The following is a 20527-nucleotide window of genomic DNA, read 5'->3' as shown; positions in this document are numbered from 1 at the left end:
TCGTGCATTTCAAGTGAGATGATCTACATATTGCAATGGTATGTTATTTCATTTGATTTTTCAGTATGTGTGCATAATTTTAACAAATATTTCCATGCAAAAGCAGCCTTACAATCATAGTAGTAGGTTGATGTCATTTCTATAACAACAACACGACCTCTAAAAAAAAACGAGGTATGTCAGTCGAGCGTCTGAAGTTGTTCGAGAAATGCACACTCGGAGTGGCCAATTCATTTTGCAGGCAGCTACAGATGTGCATGTAAGTGCAAACTTGATTTTATCTTATTTTGCACTTATACTTATGCCTTCATAACTTAATTACATAAAATGTAATTTGTTGCAAAGTCAAATGCTGGAACTTCAATCCCAGCCCACCACAAAAGGGTTCTCAGCCACTCTCTGAGGACGATACTTACGAGACCGTTTTGGGTAGACAGTCAGGTACTCAAAAGGTCTTGGTTGGGGACCTAGGCCCATGTCCCGCAAAAGTTGTGCTAGCAGTTCTTCGATCACATGTTTGTAGTCTATGGAGGTCGAACCTGTTAATTTAATCCTGATAGAATAGCAAAGACTCGAGCTTGAAGAAGCTAAACACATGATTGAAGAGCAGAGAAGGATGTTCGAGTTGCAGACCCAAGAAATGAAACAAATGAAGAAGATGATTGGAGAAATGACTTGAGCACATAGAGAGGATCATGAGTCGTGCACTTTCAGTACGTATTTTTGCATTATCAGTAATATATATATATATATATATATATATATATATGTAAACTTAATTTTGTGTCATTGTAGGTGTGGACTTGTAGAATTATGGCGTCGACGACCATATTATGAATTTGGTTGTAAATTTTATTCAAATTAAATCAAATTGGAATCGAACAGAATAGTGCACGATTGAAACAAGAAATTCAATATATATATACCTAAAACAACTCCCAATGCAAATAGCGCGTCGGGTAATAGGATGTTTTGGATGTTTTATACTTGCTGTGTGATCTGGTATGAGATGTCTTTTGCTTGTTGTGTGATTTGACATTGAAAGACACATTATCATAGTGGAATTGATGGTAATTGCTAAGTGTATTGAGATTCTCCACATAGCTGTAACTTGGCAAAAGAGTGTGGCAAACGCTTGAGTCGAGGAAAGGGTACAAAAACGTAATTGAATAAGCGAAATGACTCTGCAAGATAGATATGTGGTATGGAGGAGGCATACATTGCGATATGAATTACAATGAATAATGAACGAAGTAGTCTTGGGAAAATTATAAGTGTTGACAAATCGTGATATTAAAGACCTTGACGTTTGAATGAGTGTCTACATTGAAAATGCAATAATTGACTTACCATATTCACTACCACTATACTTGGCAATAACTGACCACTCGATTTATTTAAGTAGACCTAGAAAAGACCTCACTCACTAAACGTTTTAGTCTAACCTTTCAAATATTTTGTTTTGTCTCTCTCCCCCCAGTTAGCAAAGGACTTCCTGCGTTGAACTTGCACCATTGATCGCCTACGTGCCTCCTTGATCATATGGGTAGTGGCCACTGTCTACTGATCACATGGCATATATAGTACCTAGAGGCAATAAAAATCCTAGTAAGGTTCAAGGTACATGTGTAATGGTTTTGTATCGAAGGAATGTATTTTGAAACATCAATGAAGTTCTCGTAATCTATCCAAGTCCAAAATTTTTGTTTCCAATTTTCCTTCCAATTACATTGAAATTTCTCTTACAAGGCGACCAGGGTGTTACTTCGTCGAGAAAACAAACTTTAAGTTAAATATCCTAATCTTCTTAATTGTTAAATTGAATTACCTCAACACCCTAACTCACTTTACTCTTTAAAACCCACAATATAACTCAATTAATTAATGATAATTAAATAAAATTACCTTAAAATTTTGGGATATACTTACATGTTCAATCTCTTCATTCCTCTATTTATTGAGAGTTCTCATAAGCGAGCTTTAAGAGCTAGAACTTAGTAGGTCCATGAACTTAACCATTGGATCCAATTAATTGAAAATATGAGTCTTAGGTGGTATTTGAGCCAAATTAAACCTACATTTTAGACTCAAAAAAAATAAAAATAAACAGTGTGGGAGCGTGGGAGGGGACATGAGAGTGTTGAGTTTTGAAGAAAAGAAAAAAAAAACAAAATTAAGTTTTTTTTTCGTTTATTTGATTCAAATGTGTTGATTATGTTTTCGTGTTAGCACAAAAGATTATAGAATAGCTTATTAAGATTTTTTTGACTATTTATCAATTTAATTAATATGATAAATTTAGAATTTAGTCATTCAAATAATGAAAGTCATCTCATCGTTCTGTTAAAGAGTTAATAGAATTTTAACGGTAAGAACAAAAAGAAATGTATTTTCTATTTTATATTCAAAAAAGCAAAATTTTATTCTAGATCTTAACATATATCAATCCTTCGTCCTAAAGAACTTGAGACTTTGATTAAAACCAACTATTTTTTATCCTTCATTCAGTTCTACATTGAATTTACTCACTAATTTAAAAGAAAATTTAAAGGCATTGTAAAAATCCCCTAAACTCTCCAATTTCAATCAAAATGTAGCACAAAATTAAATTTGATGAATCTACAAAATAAATTATTGAATTAAAATTTAAATTTCTAAAGAAATTTAACAAAATATAAAAGGGGTCGTTTTTTGTAGTAGAAAAATGTGAGGATTTGAGTTTAAGCCATCGGTCTCAAAGAAAAGTATAGATGTTGTAATTGTTGAAAGCTCTTGTGTCGTTTATGGGCATGGATGCTCACGTTATACAGTTAATTAAATGCACTACACGAATACTTTTAAATGCTTTTTGCAAAATAAAACCCAATTGAACGTGGAAGTTACAATAATTATTTGTTTTTCAAATCAAACTTGATACACTAATTTTTCCACATCTTTGGGCTTAGGATCATCAACTTTTTTACCCTACATTTTTATTGCCTCTGTGTAGTAGTCAGCTTAGTCTACCCATTCTATCTAATTTAGACTTAAAACTTTAACTCATTAAAATATATAACATCAATCAAATGTTTGAAGCTTCTTCATACATTAAAAAAAAAAAGAAAAAGAAAGAAAAAGAAAAAGAAAAAGAAAGAAAGAACATAAAAGAAACATTCTCATACATATATATTATTATAGTTTAAAGGCAGATGTAAAACATGCAATATGTACTTTAGTGATGCTTATTTTCAACTTCTTATTTTGAAATAGGAGACATGATAATGCCTTTAGTGTGATATATGACTAATTCCTTTGAAAAATATGCTTTGGTCATATCGTACTTCTAATTTACAATGCTTATTTATGGTTCTGTTAACAAAGAGCTAAAGGTACCATAGTAAGAATACAAACTATATATAATATATATATAACTCCTAGTAGTACTAAGTAGTCACAGCAGTAGTAATGTATTGTTGAGTTGTTAGTAATAGTAGTAGCAGTAGCGGTGTGTATTGGTGGTAGTAGTAGTGTATTGGTAGTTTATTAACCCTCCCTCAAAATCTAATGTATTTTAGTATACTAACATTAATCAGTAATCATTTTTAAGTACAACTTCATATATTAATATTGGTGTATCAATAATATATTAACACTTTTTTAAATTCACATTTAGAATATAACACCGATATTTTAATATATTAGCGTTCGATGTACTTTTGTAATTCAACTATAATAATTTATACTTTGTTTCAAACGCTTCCGAAAAAAGTGTTTTACGTATTTTTTGGAGCGTAAAGTTAATAAATATGATTTTTTTTTAATTATGGAATATTAAACATAAGTATTGGAGGCTGGAACCTCATGTAATATTTTTAATTAAAAAAAAAGAAGAAGAAAGATGTTTTGATGTCAAGTGTCACACTCACACTCATTGGAGGGATTACCTATTTATCAAAATATGGTCACAAAACGATGGGTTATTTCATTACTATTTGGTATAATTATATAAATAAGATATAATGTGAAATAATGATAATAATAATAATAGAAATTAAAAAGTAAAGTAAGTAAAGTAAAGTAATTCACACCGCATGCAAATACATCATAATGTTAATGTAGAAAGAAAAAGAAAGAAAAAAAACAAACAAAATGAATGTGTGTGTGGGTGTGGGTGCCTTAGCTTATAAAGTAATTCAATCTAATCTAATCTAATCTAATCACTTAAATAGGATCCCTCACGCCAACTTCTTTTCTTTCCTCTCTTTTCACATTAATCCACTATTTCACTTCCAAAAAACAAAATACCTCTAAATTCGTTTTTTATGTACTCTTACAAATTAAAACAAACTATATATCTTCCTTTTAATGTTTTTCTTTTCTGAAAAAAGAGAGGTGGGGTCCGTTGAAAAGATCATGTTCTTCTTTTTCTTTTCTGATGTAGGTCTTTGGGGAGTGGTTGGTTATTAGTTTATATAAATAGAGAGGGAGATGAGTGAGAGGGGTCAGTGTCCAAACTCCAAGAGGCAGAGGAGAGTGGCAGAGAATAACAAAGGAGGAGGGGGGGGATACGTGTGTCATAAGACTAGAGGCGGACGATATGAAGACCGAAAATGGGAGGAAACAAGGGGGAGGAGCAGCCCCATGCGCAGCATGCAAGCTTCTCAGAAGACGGTGTGGGGAAGAATGTGTGTTTGCTCCATACTTTCCCGCCGACCAACCTCATAAGTTCGCCAACGTTCATAAGGTTTTCGGCGCTAGCAATGTTAACAAAATGCTTCAGGTCTCTCTCTCCCTCTTTCCTAATAACTAAAAGTAATTAACCTATCTTAATCACTATCTTTATTATCTAATATCCTCCTGTCTAATTGTAATCTAACAAACTTACGTTCTTCCTTTGTTTGATGTCAAAGAAATTACTTATTATAAACTAACTTTAGATATGAACATATATTGTGTATTAATTTTACTATTTTTTCAACAGTTTTACTAAAAATAAAGTGCCAAAAGTATGAAGATTTAAAAGACTTTTTCTAATTAATCTTGAGTTATATAGTGTTAACTGGACTTGTATAATGTCAAATTAGAAAAGAAAATCAAATTATATAGGTTTTTGTTTTTAATTTTGGCTCTCTCTCTCTCTTTTTTCTTTGGGTTTTTGTTGGGCAGTGGTATGAAAGTGGGTTAGGAAAAATTTGCTACAATCTTTGACCAAAACTATTTCAAATTTCATCACTGTTTTGGCTGCCGTTTTTAGACAAGATGTCAAAAGGTTAATTATCAAAAGTGAATGTGTATATATATTTATTTATTTACTCTTACAACTAAATTATTTTACTATTTTTATCTTTCATTTTTAAGTAAAGATTGAAGATTAAATCTTTTACTCCTAAGGAGGAAGGTGATATCGATACTATTGAGTGAAGTCTATATTAACTTTTTGTTTTGACGTAAGAAAATAGAAGTTTTTTTAAAAAAATTATGATATTAAACTCTAAGAAGTTGGTTAAGCTTGAAAGGAATTAGTCATATTCGAAAATGTTGACAAATATTGGTTAAGTTACCATCACATGCTAATACCCATACACACAAATGAAACTATCACCAAAATAAATAAAACTAATAATATAATTCAAAATGTGAAAGATGGAAAATTTAAAAAGTTTCAAATAAATACAAAGAAACCCATGTTCCTACTAAGTATATAATTTAATTATTTTATTGAAGAATTTTAAAAGTGGTAAAATATTGAAATAAAATTCATCAAATTTTCTATAGTTCATTCAAGACTTTTGTAATATCTCGTAAATAATTTTAATATTTTTGTTATCCATAACAATTCTCCTACTTCTTTTAGCCAACAAGAATTCAGTTCAATTGACATACGTGATATGCACATACTTTAGGATAAGAGTTCTCGAATTCAAATTTTCTGTCTTAATTTGTACGGACTAAATTACATTTTTAAAAAAGCAAATAAATGAATTGTTTTTTTAATTAATAATTTCAAAAGAAAGAAAATGGTGTCTTATTGCTATCAACTTTAACGGTTTTAACCTTTCATTGCGACCGTTAATAATTAATAAAATAATATTGTGGAAAATACAAAAAGGTGTGTCTTTTCATTTAAGAAAAGCATCAAATTTTCTTTTCTTTTCTTTTCTCTTTTGTTTAAAGGAAACAGAAATAAAAAAGAATTCAAACAACTCCTTGAAAAAAGAGAGTTCTCAAGTCAAATTCATCATGTACATAAACCAAACAACAAAATTACGAAATTACAAAAGTACCCTATTGTACAACGTAATTACAAATCATACCCTATAACTTTAAATATTACTTTAAACCCTTTAAGAAAGAATACAAAAACAATACTCTAAACACCTAATTGATGGCAAATTTGTACTTTATACATAATTAAAACAAGAACTATACTTATAATATCATATTGTTTTACATTATAAACCTTTTTTAAAAAAACTTGTTAACATCTCAAATGGGTTTTGTGTGTTATATTCCAGAGTAAGACTGGTCAAAATATTTACAAATAATATAAGAAAATGTGACTATCTATTATCAATGATAGACAACAATAAACTCTGATAGGACGACTATATCTATAAAAGATAAATGATAGAAGTCTACTAAGATCTATCAATACTTATAACTAATAAACAATGACATTTTACTATATTTGTAAATGATAATTCAAAAGAATTATAAAATGAATAAATGATTGGATAAAAGCTATTAAGAAGAAAATATAGTTAATTAATAAATTTAAGGTCAAGTTAAGTGAGTAAAGGATAAAATTGATAGATTAATTAATTAATTTTCAAATCTAAAATTTTAATTAAGTTATCTAAAATCACATGCCCTTTTAGGTTTTAGGTTTTAGCTTTGAACCTTTTCTCCCCATTTGGCTTGTACATCACGTGAAGTTATTATTTATTTTAATTAATAAATGTCATGTTATTAAAATTAAAAAACATATATTTAATTAAGACAAAAAAAAGAAGAGAAAAAAATGTTATTATGTAGACTTTAAGGGTTAACTGTGGGTAGCCACCCTCCCCTTTTGCTTGTTTGTGGAGTGACAACCAACAAATAGAAACCAAATTAGAAACTACCGTACCATCTTTTATTAACTAAATAACAATAATAGTCCACTAACATTTTAACTTTTTTAGAATCCCCATTGAAGTAGAATATGTTATTATTACGATGTTAACCACTCAGTTTTTGTTCTAAATTTTAGTTTCCTTGTTTACCTTTGCAATGTTTACCTTTTTCTTCTTTATATATAGATTTTTGTTTGAGAAAAAAAATTGACGTTGGTGTTAACATTGCAGGAGCTGCCAATTCATCAACGAGGAGATGCAGTGAGCAGTTTGGTGTACGAAGCAAATGCTCGAGTGCGCGACCCGGTGTATGGGTGTGTTGGAGCAATATCGTCTCTACAGCATCAAATAGACGCCCTCCAAACTCAACTGGCTTTAGCTCAAGCCGAGGTGGTGCACCTCAGGGTGCGTCAGACAGCGTCATTTTCAAACTATGGGCTAAGCCCAACAAGCCCAAGTAATAGTGGGTCACCCTCATCAAGGCTCATGGGCTCACAATCTAGGACCATGTTTGAGATGGATATGGTTGTGGACCAAGCCATGGAGGAATCAATGTGGTGATATTATCATACTATTATTATGTTCCTAAAATCCCATTTCCATGGAGATTTAGTTAGTTTTGCCATTTTTTCTTTCTTTTTTCTACCCTATTTTGTCAAATTGGCTTTCACCTGCTTCTTCGCCCATTTGCTATCTTGATTTCCTACTCATATACTACTTACTTTCCTATATGCCGACCTGAGCATAGCTCCAGCAGTCAGGTAATGTTTTCTTTTGTTCAAGTTGGAAAGATTTGGATCATCTTTCCTAATGATAGTGTAATACTTTTTAAGAAACTCGTATATAAATATATATATCTAAACATATTATTGAGATATTATGTTCTGGTAATGAACTCCTTTTCTATATTTAGTGTCATCTTCTTACTGTATTGCTGATGAGTCCTGAAGTGTAGTGTCATTTACAATTGATAGGGTTGTGATACACATTGGTCAAACTATAAAATTGGGCTTTTCAATGTGCCAAATATTTTGCAAAATTCACTAGGCCCCTTTCTAGAACCACATACCAATATATCATTAAAGTTGATAATTTCGTAGTTAAATTCTAAAGTAGATGTATACGAACAACATACCTAGTAGACATGTGGATAGATCTGGCTTAAAACATCGTATATGTACACCAATTATGAGATCCATACCCTGAGTCATTTGTGTATACATAGATAATTTGTACAGGACATAATATGCGTATTACATTGCATGTTCTAAGATCATGCTGTTTTATAACGTTCACCAGTTCCAGCTTTACAACACTTTCCATTCCAAAACCGTTCTTATACCCATATACATCAATACTTACATCCGGCCCATGACGATTGCACTGTGAAACTCAAATATGACAGATGAACAATCATTAGAACCAATCAGCTTCTTGGAGGCTTTGGTCTGCTGGTGCACCACATTTGGGCTCAAGTATTCTATTTAGTCGTCAAAGCATGAGTCAACATTCGATGATTCCGCCGACTCGACATTGGTTGCAGCTGATGGGTCCAGAATTGTATTAGTATCAGGATTTGATTGAAGTGTCTGACTCCTGAAACTATGAGAGTTTGCAGGCATTGTTGGTTCAGGATTTGTATATACATGAGCTTCTTCAGTAAGTCTTTTAAGAAGGTTCATAACAGATGGAAGCAACTGAGATAAAATGGAAAGAAGTCCTACAAACTGCCCAAAAATGTACGAAGCAGAAGCAAAAATTAGAAAAATCATAACCACAAACCGGTAAAAGCACCACTTTTCGCCACAATTTCAAACCAAGTCCGAAAGCATGTTCATACTTAAGAGATGATGCTTATGAAAATCGTTCATTATTGTAAAAAGGTTAGACCATATAATTTCACAACAAATATCAACAGCAAACAATAAACAATAACTCATACTATTTTCCAGAGTAAGAAAAAGAAATATATAAAAGTATTAGGTATAACAAATACTCTTAGTTTGCTGTGATTGGTTACACGTGTAACTATTGATTCAGTATTTATGTTATATCTTCGTTGTGTATTTATGTTGGGCTTCTCTCCCAAATTATCAATAATTTGAGCAGTTTTTTTACCTTATATATTATAAAATGGTATTTCAGAGAAATTTTCACCCACGTTTCCCATTAAAATTTAGTTTCAATCCCTTCAAATCCGTCTCAAGATTCGTTTTTCTCCATGGCAAACGAAGGTAACAACGGCAACTCGAAAGGATCAACGAAGGTAACAAATGAACCTTCATTTGCCATTAATGTTTGAAGCACAACACTTAGAGAGGGGATGGCATGCTGGATGCAGTATCTCTCCTCCATGATCGAGAGATGGCCTCTATTTCTCTTTTTCTAATCAATGTCTTGGTAGTATAATTTTTCATTGAAGCTTTTAGGGATGTAAGAATATTGAACCTGAATAACCCGGACTACCCGACCCATATTATAAGGGTTGGGTTGGGTTAGCTTAAAATATTTTAATCCTTGCTTGTGCCTACGCTGTAAAACTCCAAATTAAGTTATAGATCTTGTTATTGTTGTATGTCTTGCTCTTGAGATTAGTTGATCTTTTTAATGTTCTATGATGTCGTACTCTCCAATTTAGAGATATTATTTATCCAATTTAGAGATATTATTGATAGATATATTGACATTGGAAGGATATTTTAATCCTTACTTGTGCCTACTATGTTGTAAGATGATAAAAACTTACTGGCCCACTTTGGAATGCTCTCCCTATGTCCGTTTGAATCCATAGAGCCTTCGAGAGTAGATATAGCACAAATATAATGACGAGATAGTGTGGATTCCTGTTGCAATTAATATTATTAAAGACGAAAAGGAAAAATAAGCACGATTTGTAGACTGGGAAATGAGAAATTAAAATAACACAAATTTCTATGCAGGATTATAGAATCCTGCTCATACCTTAATAGAAGCATAATTTCATTGAAGCCGAGAATAAACATTGCCAGAATTGCCCATGGAGGAGGCAGCCAGTTGTTTCTCCTCTTATAAGCCTCCTGAAAATAGCAGCCGTGTAAGATTTAATAACAAGCAAAAAAAAGTCTAATTTAAGCTTATAGATACAAGAAGAAGAAGAATGAAATAAAATAGAATAAAATAAAAAAGTAAGCTTTTTTGTTTCTATATGAAAGAAAAAACGGATAGTTGAGATTAGGAAATTGTTGAAGTCACAATTTCTCGTAATGCAAATTCTTAAAGAAACTTCAAAATGCAATTCTTTATTGCAACGAGATCTTTTACACAAGAAATCATCCTCATACTTCTTGAAATCATTAAGAATTAGACCTTGCCTTCGAGATGTTTTTCATAACAAATAAAGATTTGGACTAGTGAGAAGATTAAGTTATTTGATATGTATTGAATACCACACCAACACATGGGGAAAAAAAGTAAGCACATTAAAATCAACTTATAGGTATAGCAATCGCAGAAAACTGCATGAAAAATTTGACCTGTGCAGTTATAGCTTGTGTAACCATATATTCGGTCTCTGCTTTGAACTGCCTCCACAAGGACTTGCATTGCACAGGTGTAATCAGAGTATCCTTTTCCAAAACCTAATTCATGAGCATTTTTTAGTGAGTAGATAGTTTCATAGTGCTAGTATTGGGCAAGCAAGACAACAACGCTCATTCCTACATACCTTCTCCCATGTACTTGAGGCAAGAGGATCAGAAGAAGATCCACAAGTTGCAACACCTTCGTTCATCAAAGATGATGTGAGAATATTTTCAATCGTATCTGGTTTCTCGTCTAAACGTATAGCAGCCAAAACGGATAAAATTTTCAAGGACTGCAAAACAGTAACAGTTTGTTTTTTTAAGGTTTAACAGGCAGAGTAAAATGGAGTTATGATTAATCATTGAGATCCTATTAACTCACTGCTGCACGGGCGTCTTTAGTAATTGTTTTAATATCTTCCTCCCCAGTCCAGGTCCTAGGCAATGAATCGTTGTCATGATAAAAGATGGTTGAAAACCTGAAGAAAGAAACCAGGGAAATGAGTAACTAATACAAAGAGAGATATAAGGGCCAAATCAAATATGCCACTTTCTACCTATCTTTCATGTGCATTAGGACGTTGTTTGCTTCTTCTCTTGCTCTGTTTTCCACCACATTTCTACTATGGTTCCTTAGATTTTGGACCATGTTGTCAACTTTGTCTTTATCCAACTCAAAGCCAGCAATATCAGCTGAAAACTTTGATACGGTAATCTCAGTCTCATGTTGAAGAATCTTTCTTATTGAAGCCCAGGCGTCCTTCCCGCTAGCTTCAAGTAGAGATCTTACGGGTTGACTCAGTGCTTCAGTAAGCCGTTTCTATCAATTAGAATGCATATATTTATTTAACATAGCAAAATGTATAGAAGGCAGTGGAAGGGGGAAGAGAAAACATGCAAATTCTATCAAGTCAGAACTTACCTCGTAGCTGGCTATCATTCCTGAAAGCTTTTCATTTTGAATAGATAATGCATGTCTGTCAATATCCTGGCATAGTTTCTCCCGGAATTTTGAAGGGTCCCAATTCGCTTGCTGCACAGCAGCATCTACGAGCAAGAGATTGGTTAACTAATGGAAACAAGCATATGAGATTATAAATTCTACTCATAGTACACAATTACTTTGACTTCAATCTCCCGAAACTCTCAATCAAACCAACCATCACAGGCATACTTTTAAAAAGTATGGCAATTTGTAAAAGAATAAATTAATATGCTATTTCACCTGCAGATCCTTGGTCAAACTCAAGCATGCAAATTTTGGTGCACTTGCGAACAGTTGATGCAAATCCTTCTCCATCATTCAAAGACCGTTCAAATCTTTTTTTGAAATCCTCAGAGGCTTTAGATCGCAGATGCCCCAACATGACAACATAGGAAGGATACACAAACTGCAAATTGCATTTCAGCAGGAATCAGATAATAATCCTTCAAACTGAAAGAAAAGACAAACGAGAGTCTTTCTATGTGAAGAAAGCAATTCTCATCACAGTTCCAAACTATGTTCGAGATAATAAATTCAAACCTTTACTAAATTAAGGAAACATAAACAAACTGCAAGGGACATATCACTAGATCAATCTTTTGAAGGACTCTATTCTAATTATGTCAACTTTGTGGTTTTTCTGACACCTACTTCAATAATTGGCAAACTTTTCAAGTAGATAATGACTGACAAGATGTTGAAGAGTAAAGTTAATGTCCCAAGCATGAAAAATAAGACTCAAAAGGTTCAAATAGATTATCTTAAAATTTTGCAATACATTATACAGAACTACACAATGACAATATAAAGAGCTGCTCTAGGTCAGTTTTGAAGGAAGTAATCAGAAATAATATGTACACAGTGAATATCTAAAATGCAATTAACTATAAACCTTTCTCTCATTTCACCGCTGGGAATAGAAGGCTGAGGTTAACCTTTGCAATAAAAGAAAATTATCCAGACTAACCTCCAATACTCTTGACACCATTTGGTTTCGTTTAGCATTTTTCACTTCTTCATCAAAAAATTCTGCCTCAGTATCGTATCTATGGGAAAGAAAGAAAAAAAAGTTAACAAAATTAACCCACACATGTTCATGCATAAATTTTCAGATTTGGGAAAAACCATAAGCGAGATGAGGAAATGCACAGTAATAGCAAAACATCAAACTTAGAACAGTGTTCTTTGTCCCAATAGATCGAATGAATGTTGCAATATGGCTATATTATTGAACAAAAGACTATTTAAAAAACAAACTTGCACCACTCAAGAAACTCTACACAGATCCTCCTCTTAAGAACCTAAGTGAACACAAACAAGATTATCGTGTATTATCGGCTGTCTATTTTTAATTCCCAATGAAGAAAAACACTGCACTATACTACTACTATTGTTTCTTCTCAGCATTTTCAGCAGCCGTGGATATGATATGGATAGGAAGTACCAGATTCTGAAGTGAGTAGATCTAAAATTTAACTTATATTCCTTAATAGAATAGGTCAAGAAAACATTCCAGCCAAGTGCTTTAATTAAGTGATAAATGATCCTAAATCCGGAGAAAACATACTCATTGAAATAGAATTCTAAGATCGAGCTCAGCTTTTTCCCAAAGCCCTGCACAGGACCCTTTTTTACTTCTGCTTCTAATGTCAGCCACCTCTGCGTAAAAGCCAATTCAAGTTGTCAAAGCCAATCTAGAAAAATTCCAACGTAAAAGGACACAAAGAAGGGGATCAAAAATATCACAGACCTCATCAGTGGTTAAGCGACTAAACTTCTCATTGGCGATCTCTTCACACCGCACACTGGCAACCATTACCTGATAATATTATTTAATCTCATATCAGAAGCTGGAAATGAATTTTCCCTGGGAGAAATAAAATGCAACACGGAGTTATGATAACATAGAAATTGACATGATGGAAGCCCATCCAGTTTCTTTTGTTCTTTTCTATTGATTGTTAGAATCTCATTCCTCGTCATCTTAAAGATACTAGAGCCTGATCTATCAAGTCTTGATCTTGTTATCAGCAGGAAGCCTGAATCATCCCCTTCAAACTATAATATGATTGAGCAAAGATTAAATCATTTCACTTAGTTCCCACCTATCAAATTACCTTTTATTTACAAACAAAAAAATGTGAGTCTGAAACACATGAAGGAAGACATTTATCACCTTTGATACATTGTTCTTAATCTTCATCGACTTCGGTGGATATGTTTTGAGGACCTTTAACTTTAACTTGCATATTTTTTCTCAATTTGAATCAAATTTTTATCTAAGAGGAACGATTTCAGCACAGTTCAAGTCAAGTTTTGGCATCTACTATGTCATGTTCTCATGGCAAAAACAATGGGAAACATGAAAGGAGACAAGTACAATAAATATAAACAACTCTTTATATATCAATCATGCACTCTACAAATGAATTATCTCATCATGAGGAAGAGAGTACAAAGAAAAAAAAAATATAAACAAACCTTGTGGGCAGGGAGGTTCAGGTCCTTGTTTTCCTTTATTACTTTCCATATTTGCTGCGCACTGAAAGAAAATCCTGAAGCAGGGATAACACCTCGTCGATCACCTGCTAATCCTCCAGGAGAAATAGAGCGAAAAAACCATTGCCTCAGTTGAGCAACCTACATAAGACAGATCATATAACACGAGCAGCTGAATTTAACAGTAGATATCAGAAAAAAATGGTTACAGCACTGGAAAGTGGAAACAGATATCAGTAGCACAGATTCTGAATTACTGATTAACATATAGGGAAGGAAATCCTTAGAAGTTGCCACGCAGTGCAAAACACCCACATGTTATTTCTAATTAAAAATATATATACTAGATGCTGGAAAAGTCCTTAAATTAGTGCACAGCCAGCCACGGTAGCTTGTAAAAGTGCTACCTCTTCTTTAAACTTCCTTTCTTTCTCTTCGTAGCTTGACAAAGCAAAGATTTCCACCTTCAAGTTAAAATATTTAAATTAGGCATACATGATAAGGCAAATGCCTCCAAATAAACGTTGAAATAAAGATATACAATGGCAACCATAAGAATAAACTTACATTAAAAAATTCACTGAGGGGAGTATTCTTGAGAGAATCTGGTTTATGAACAGCTTTCCATATCTGCCCCAGAAGAGGAAAGAAAATAATTGAAAATAGGATGCTTGAAGTGAATGCCCTTAAATAGCTTTACCAGAAGGGTACATCATCATACAGATAGAAACACCTCCACCACTTTAAAATAGAGACTTCAAATAATTTCACGATGCTCAGCCCCAAAAGTTGAAACACTTTAATTTTCTGAACAGAACCATTTGGTTGACATATTGAATGTAAGCAAATAAGTTTTCTTGCTCTAGCTGTTTATACACAACAATGAACAGACTTGGCAATTATGTATGCATTAACTATTATGAGACCATTTCCAGAACATTTTCAGCAAAAAACTACCAGTTGCTTAACAATTTTCATCTTTCTTCAGCATCGTGAATTCTTCACCAACATTTTGAAAGAGTGGACTAATCTCCAAAACATGTTTATTTTAATTCTCCAGAGACAGAATTAATGCTTGAAGTTTTTACACTGCACCAAAGCACCAAAGAAACGAATACCTTCTGAATATCTTCCCTTAAAATAGATTCCAAATTTCGAAATGGGGTCTGCATGGATATCCAAGTACTTATCAGGAAGAACATTCAACAACGCTGAACTGTGAGATTTTGAAATACAAAACATTTGTCTTGTTAAGTCAACAACCAACCTTGGTCTTGTCACGTATGACAAACAGTAGAGTTGTTTTACGAGGGCTGAACAACCGCATCATGACCTACAATTAGCAGTGAATGCAACAAATTGTTATTTGCAGAAGCTTTACGTCAAACAAAAATAAACCTGTAGAGATATTACCTCAAAGACTGTCTTCAGAAGAGGCCTGTTTGCTGCATGCTCTCGACCAATATCATGGCACCATCTGTACATGGTTTACAGGAAATATGAAAAACCACTTTGGGCGTCAAAATCATTCATCTCCATGTAATCAGGAAATAAAACTCAAAAAGAAAATTTGGTAGCTGGGATAATTGGCATATTCATACATCCAACTAAATAATAGAAAGATATCTATAGTTTTTTGTTTGTAACCTCTGCCACAGAACAGAGTAACCTAATGGTTAATGACTCATTGACTCTAGTCCATCATCCAGAAAAATGCTACCTTGTGGTTAATTGGAAAGAGTAAGCTACCTGCCTATGCTATAACATGATAACCCACTTATGACTCACAAGCAGCTATTGAAGAAGCCATGTAATTTTCTATTGTTAAAAGATATGTTAGGATCCTATTTTTCTCCTTCAAATGCTCATCAAACAATCAACATACACCTTGTTTTTGGCAAAGCATCTGTGTTGAACACAAATACGTTCAGACAAACTTTGGACATGCTAAAAAATGTCTCCAAAAGAGATTTTTTCTAATTTCCAACACGGCTCTGACACAACGGTATGGCTTAGATAGACTCTGAAAAATATTTAACTAAAAATCAGGGGGACAAAATTGAGATTCTCATATAGATTAAATCCTTAAAGATTCATCAATCCTAAAGTATTAGAATGACATCTTCATGCCCTAGTAACAGGCAACTAAATCTTTTTATATCTTTTAAGATTTCAAATCTCATTAATTGACTAAACTTTGCAAGTTTTTAGTGAAGCATATTTTGTTTTTATGCTAAATTTACATGTTTTATCTATAAAGAATAATTAATATATCATTATACACATGTATATTTTATGTAAAACAGCGTATCCCAACGTGTCTCTGTCTATGTCTTGTCCCATATCTGTGTCATGCTTCTTACTAGAATCTTCTAATATGGAGCTAATTTGTCGTGCCTCAGGCTCTACTTGGTAGTTAAACATGCTTTTTAATTTTTACTTTTTATTTTCATAAAGGAATGGCCATCCTTGAAGTCGTTTTTCCTTTTTTCTTTGATGTCTCATTCTTTTGTTTATAAACAAAATGCATTAATGAAAAAGATAGTAATAATAGACAAGATTGTGATAACAATATTAGTATTCAAAGAAGCAAACCGTCCTTAATGCCAAAACTTACATATTTATCAAAACAATATCAGAGACTGCCAAAGCAAACAACGCACTCTGTTTTTCAAAAGTAGTATCATCCTGAAAGTAGAAAGAATTGAGTATACACAAATATTATATCATGATTGAATAAAATCTTAACAAAACAATAATAACACTTCTTCAAATGTTCACTGGTTCTTTCATTTCAAATTAAACCATTCACGGCAATGCATATTGCATGTACAAACCCTTGTAGGAATTTACAAGTTGAAATAGGAGTAAAAAATATAATAATAGAAAGCCAAAAACCACACTTTTACCTCTCCTCTTTCTCTTCCATCAGTGCCCTCCAAGTCCATGGCAATTGTGCAGGGCTCAGTGGCAACACACTTCGCCACCCAAATGCCCTTGGTAGTTTGAACCCTAATTACATTTTAGTAGCTTAGTCTCATATGTGCAAAGGGACTTAACTATATAATAACAATTAGAAATCGGTATAAATTCTATATGCCTTCATAGCCCAACTATATGATTCGGAATTGGTTCCTGTGGGTATGTGTCAAGAGAAAACACAGGGTAGAGGAAAGAACCTTCCCTTGTACGCATCCATCTCTCTAAAATTTGTGTGGAAAAGATGATTCAGTAATGTGCTCTTCCCTGACCATACAAGAGGGAGGAGGAGAACAAAGTATTAGTGCAGCAAGTTGGGCACATTGGATGCACAAAATGAGGAGAGAATTTAAGGTTACAGAATATGTAATCTAGGGACCTTCATTCCCATGAAAAGACAATGGTAGAGACACAGAGACAGAAAAAGAGCTCTTGGGCATTCCCAATTGACTAGACAACAACACTATGGGATGTCTGGAAGCAATTTTGAAACAGTTAAACAATTTTGTCGTGTTTAAAATCACTCTAGAACACTTTTAATCTCTCCAAATCAACTCAATGTTTACTTTTACACTTTTAAATGCATTTTTCATGGTATTAAAATTAACTTTGAGCAAGTAAAAGCGTGTTTTAAAGTGATTTTAAACGAATTTAAAATCACTCTGAAACATGTACTGACTTCCTCAACGCCTAAAAACAAAAAGAGACAAATAATAAAATAATACGCACAACATTGTGATTTTAAGCCATCTTCATCTCAAGATAGCATTAGTGACATTTTTTCCCGTTCTTTTTCATGCTAACTAATATTTTGCGTAACCAAAAAAGTAACTAACATATTAATAATATGAAAAGAATAAAAAAGGAAAATTAATCACTATTAATTTCTTGATCACTAAAGATTCTAGAGTTTCTTTCAATCAAAAGCCTCCACATGAGGGAGGAGATCCCGTTGGACCAAAGGATTATCTCGCCTTTAGCATTTAACAAAGGACCTTCAATGTGAAATCTGATGTAACGTTATTCTCATTTCTTAAACATTGCCATTTCTATATTCCAACAAAGACCAACACCACACCAAATTGCAATATTAGGACCAAAATTTTGCAAGCAAGCTAGCTAGTAAAACAATGTAAAATGAAAATGATAAATTACAACTTTTTCTATAAAAAAGAATACAGATAGATATAAATAGATCAAAATGCAACGATAGAATAGTTTGAAAGAGTGCAATCTCCACAAACATACCACTACTCTGAGGCCCCATGATAGAGACCACCGCATAGGAAAGCCCACACTCAGCCAACTTAATCTTCCGGATGAAATCTTCAAGGCCAGCGGCATTGAAGTCGCCATTAGCATCAATCAGCTGCGTCGTGAAACAGTCGTTTCTACTCATGTCGAAATAAGAGAGAACCAAAAGAGAGCTGGAAAATTCAGATGTAGATTGGGGAATCACTAAAGGGAAGTTAGATGAAATATGAAAGTAAGAGCAGAAGGTTTACTTGGAGAGAAAGGAAGGCTTTGAGCCTTTGCCTAGTGTTGAAGCTGAAGGTTTATTCCTGTGTATAAAGAGAAGTTGAGAAGCTTGGAGAAGACGAAAGGCTTTGTTGTGTGTTGCAGACTTGCAATAATGGCGGAAACTGTGAGTTTGGTATATATACGTGTCTGTCGGAGCACCGCCGGTGCGGTGACATCAACCGCCACCGATCACCGTAGCTTGAAGATCAAACCGCCTCGTGGCATTCTCGGCTAAATTACAAAAGTAGCCCTCGAAGTTTTTAAAATATCAATTTAGTTAAGTAGTTAAATTTACTTCCTTCTGCCCCAAATTTACAAAATAATCAACGTGAAATGTAGTTATAGTCACAGCCCACGGCGAATTTATGCGGGGTAAATAATATTTTATTTTAAACAAAGTATGATTATGGTAAAGTGGTTGTGCTTCTCGTGCATGCCTCACGCATCACGTTTGGCCATCTCGCATGACCTTTGTTCATATGTATGAGCTTGTTGTGCGCAAGCTTGCCTTGATGCAAGCATCCTTGCGTGTTTGTCCATCCAACACCAATCCAAAGAGCATGCCAACATGCCACACTAACCCCTTAGGTTTGGACACTAACCTCCACGGTCCAGAAATTCATTTTCAACTAAAACACTACTTCAATGTTAGAGCTTAATAACTTAAAATAAAAAACTCAAATGAAAATACTTTTTTCTATAAAGTTTCTCTAAATAGTCTTAACTTTCTTATCTCAAATTTGTGAAAGGAAAACTCCATGAAACAAGTTCTATAACCCTCTTGAAGTTAATCTTACTCAGAATCACCTGAAATTTGACCTTCCTAACTTTCTTTAATACAAACTCAACCCTCTCTTATTCAGATTAAACTGACAACTCCAATATATAAAGTAGACTCAATTTAGAATCTTTTGAGATTAATCTTAGCTAACACACACGAGTAGTTTGGAAGAAATGCTCATCTGAAGTGACCTATTTATATTGAAGCCTACATGAAACTTTATTGACACCTCCATTGGCCGAAATTTAAGTTAAGCAAGGACACCTTGAATCCACTTAACCGAGTCTACCTCTCCATCACCTCGCTTAATCAAAATGCCTAATGTCGAAAGGCAAGTTCGAAACGCCTAAGCTAACCTCAATTTTCTTCTCGTGTGTCCTCTTCGCCAAGTCCTAACACCTAACTAACCTCCATAGACACCCTAATGGCCTTCTTCTCGCCTAGCCCAACCGCCAAGCACATTTTAGAGGTTTTCTTCATCCTTCTCGGCTACATACAACAATCAACCAACTTGCCGCCTAGCACACATCCTCACCCAAATAACCTAACAACTCAAAGATCCGCCTATACTTGTCCTAAACTCCTAGGTAACCTGTAAAGAGGTTATTTTGCCTAACCTAAAGCCAAATTTTCTCTTCTTCACTTTAGATTTTGAAGCATAAGCATTTAACCTTCCTTTCTTTTATCCATCATAACACATTTATCATGACATTTCTCAAGCCTACTTGCTTGTCTTAACTTCAATTAAAATTAATCATTTTTAATTCTTGTAAAAGTTTAAGTCCAATAGGGTTTGGGGTTTACTTCGTCAACCTTCTTCACCACCACCGTAGCAACAACCTTAAAAGTGGGGATGTTCTGTATTTTATATTTCTTTTTTTGTAATTTTAATTAAGGTAATTATAATGGATGACCATTTGAGGAATAATAATTAAGGATATAGCAACATTTAAAAAAAATTGCAAATATAACAAAACTATCGCTGATAGACTTGTATCATTGATAGACTCGTATGATCTATCGGTGATAGACCAAATTTTACAACATGGTCTATCAGTGATAGACTTTATCATTGATAGAATTTGACAAATTTTGCTATATTTGCAAT

At 33.4% G+C, this 20527-nt stretch overlaps 2 protein-coding genes across 6 annotated transcripts; one reads left to right on the top strand and one right to left on the bottom strand.

Moving 5' to 3' along the window:
* The first annotated feature begins 4458 nt into the window (after positions 1–4458).
* On the top strand, positions 4459–9669 carry LOC101202930 (LOB domain-containing protein 4). 4 transcript variants are annotated; one of them, XR_970249.2, is made up of 3 exons: positions 4459–4759; positions 7326–7855; positions 9329–9669. XR_970249.2 is itself a non-coding variant. In XM_004145414.3 (2 exons), the coding sequence occupies exons 1-2, from the start codon at positions 4577–4579 to the stop codon at positions 7653–7655; spliced, it is 513 nt and encodes a 170-aa protein (XP_004145462.1). In that variant the 5' UTR covers positions 4459–4576; the 3' UTR covers positions 7656–8012. The 4 variants fall into 4 exon arrangements, 1 of the variants encoding a protein (XP_004145462.1); XR_004219370.1 differs by having other exon boundaries at positions 9275–9669; XR_970248.2 differs by having other exon boundaries at positions 9240–9669.
* LOC101223198 (protein ROOT HAIR DEFECTIVE 3 homolog 2) lies at positions 8216–18848 on the bottom strand. 2 transcript variants are annotated; one of them, XM_004145413.3, is made up of 23 exons: positions 18623–18848; positions 18366–18544; positions 17318–17384; positions 17048–17150; positions 16756–16826; positions 15552–15615; positions 15406–15471; positions 15257–15304; positions 14706–14768; positions 14546–14602; positions 14121–14279; positions 13390–13458; positions 13207–13298; positions 12607–12685; positions 11880–12045; positions 11577–11701; positions 11212–11474; positions 11037–11133; positions 10798–10947; positions 10607–10711; positions 10056–10150; positions 9841–9937; positions 8216–8821 (listed from the first exon to the last, which is right to left on the bottom strand). In XM_004145413.3, the coding sequence occupies exons 2-23, from the start codon at positions 18514–18516 to the stop codon at positions 8579–8581; spliced, it is 2430 nt and encodes an 809-aa protein (XP_004145461.1). In that variant the 5' UTR covers positions 18517–18544; positions 18623–18848; the 3' UTR covers positions 8216–8578. The 2 variants fall into 2 exon arrangements, with proteins under 2 accessions (XP_004145461.1, XP_031745912.1); XM_031890052.1 differs by lacking the exons at positions 18366–18544; positions 18623–18848 and adding an exon at positions 17497–17572.
* Positions 18849–20527: the final 1679 nt, after the last annotated feature.

This window comes from Cucumis sativus, chromosome 1 (assembly GCF_000004075.3).
Source record: "Cucumis sativus cultivar 9930 chromosome 1, Cucumber_9930_V3, whole genome shotgun sequence".
NCBI lineage: Eukaryota > Viridiplantae > Streptophyta > Magnoliopsida > Cucurbitales > Cucurbitaceae > Cucumis > Cucumis sativus.
The sequence above is the reverse complement of the archived record's forward strand: the minus strand, read 5'-3'. Positions and strand labels throughout refer to the sequence as shown.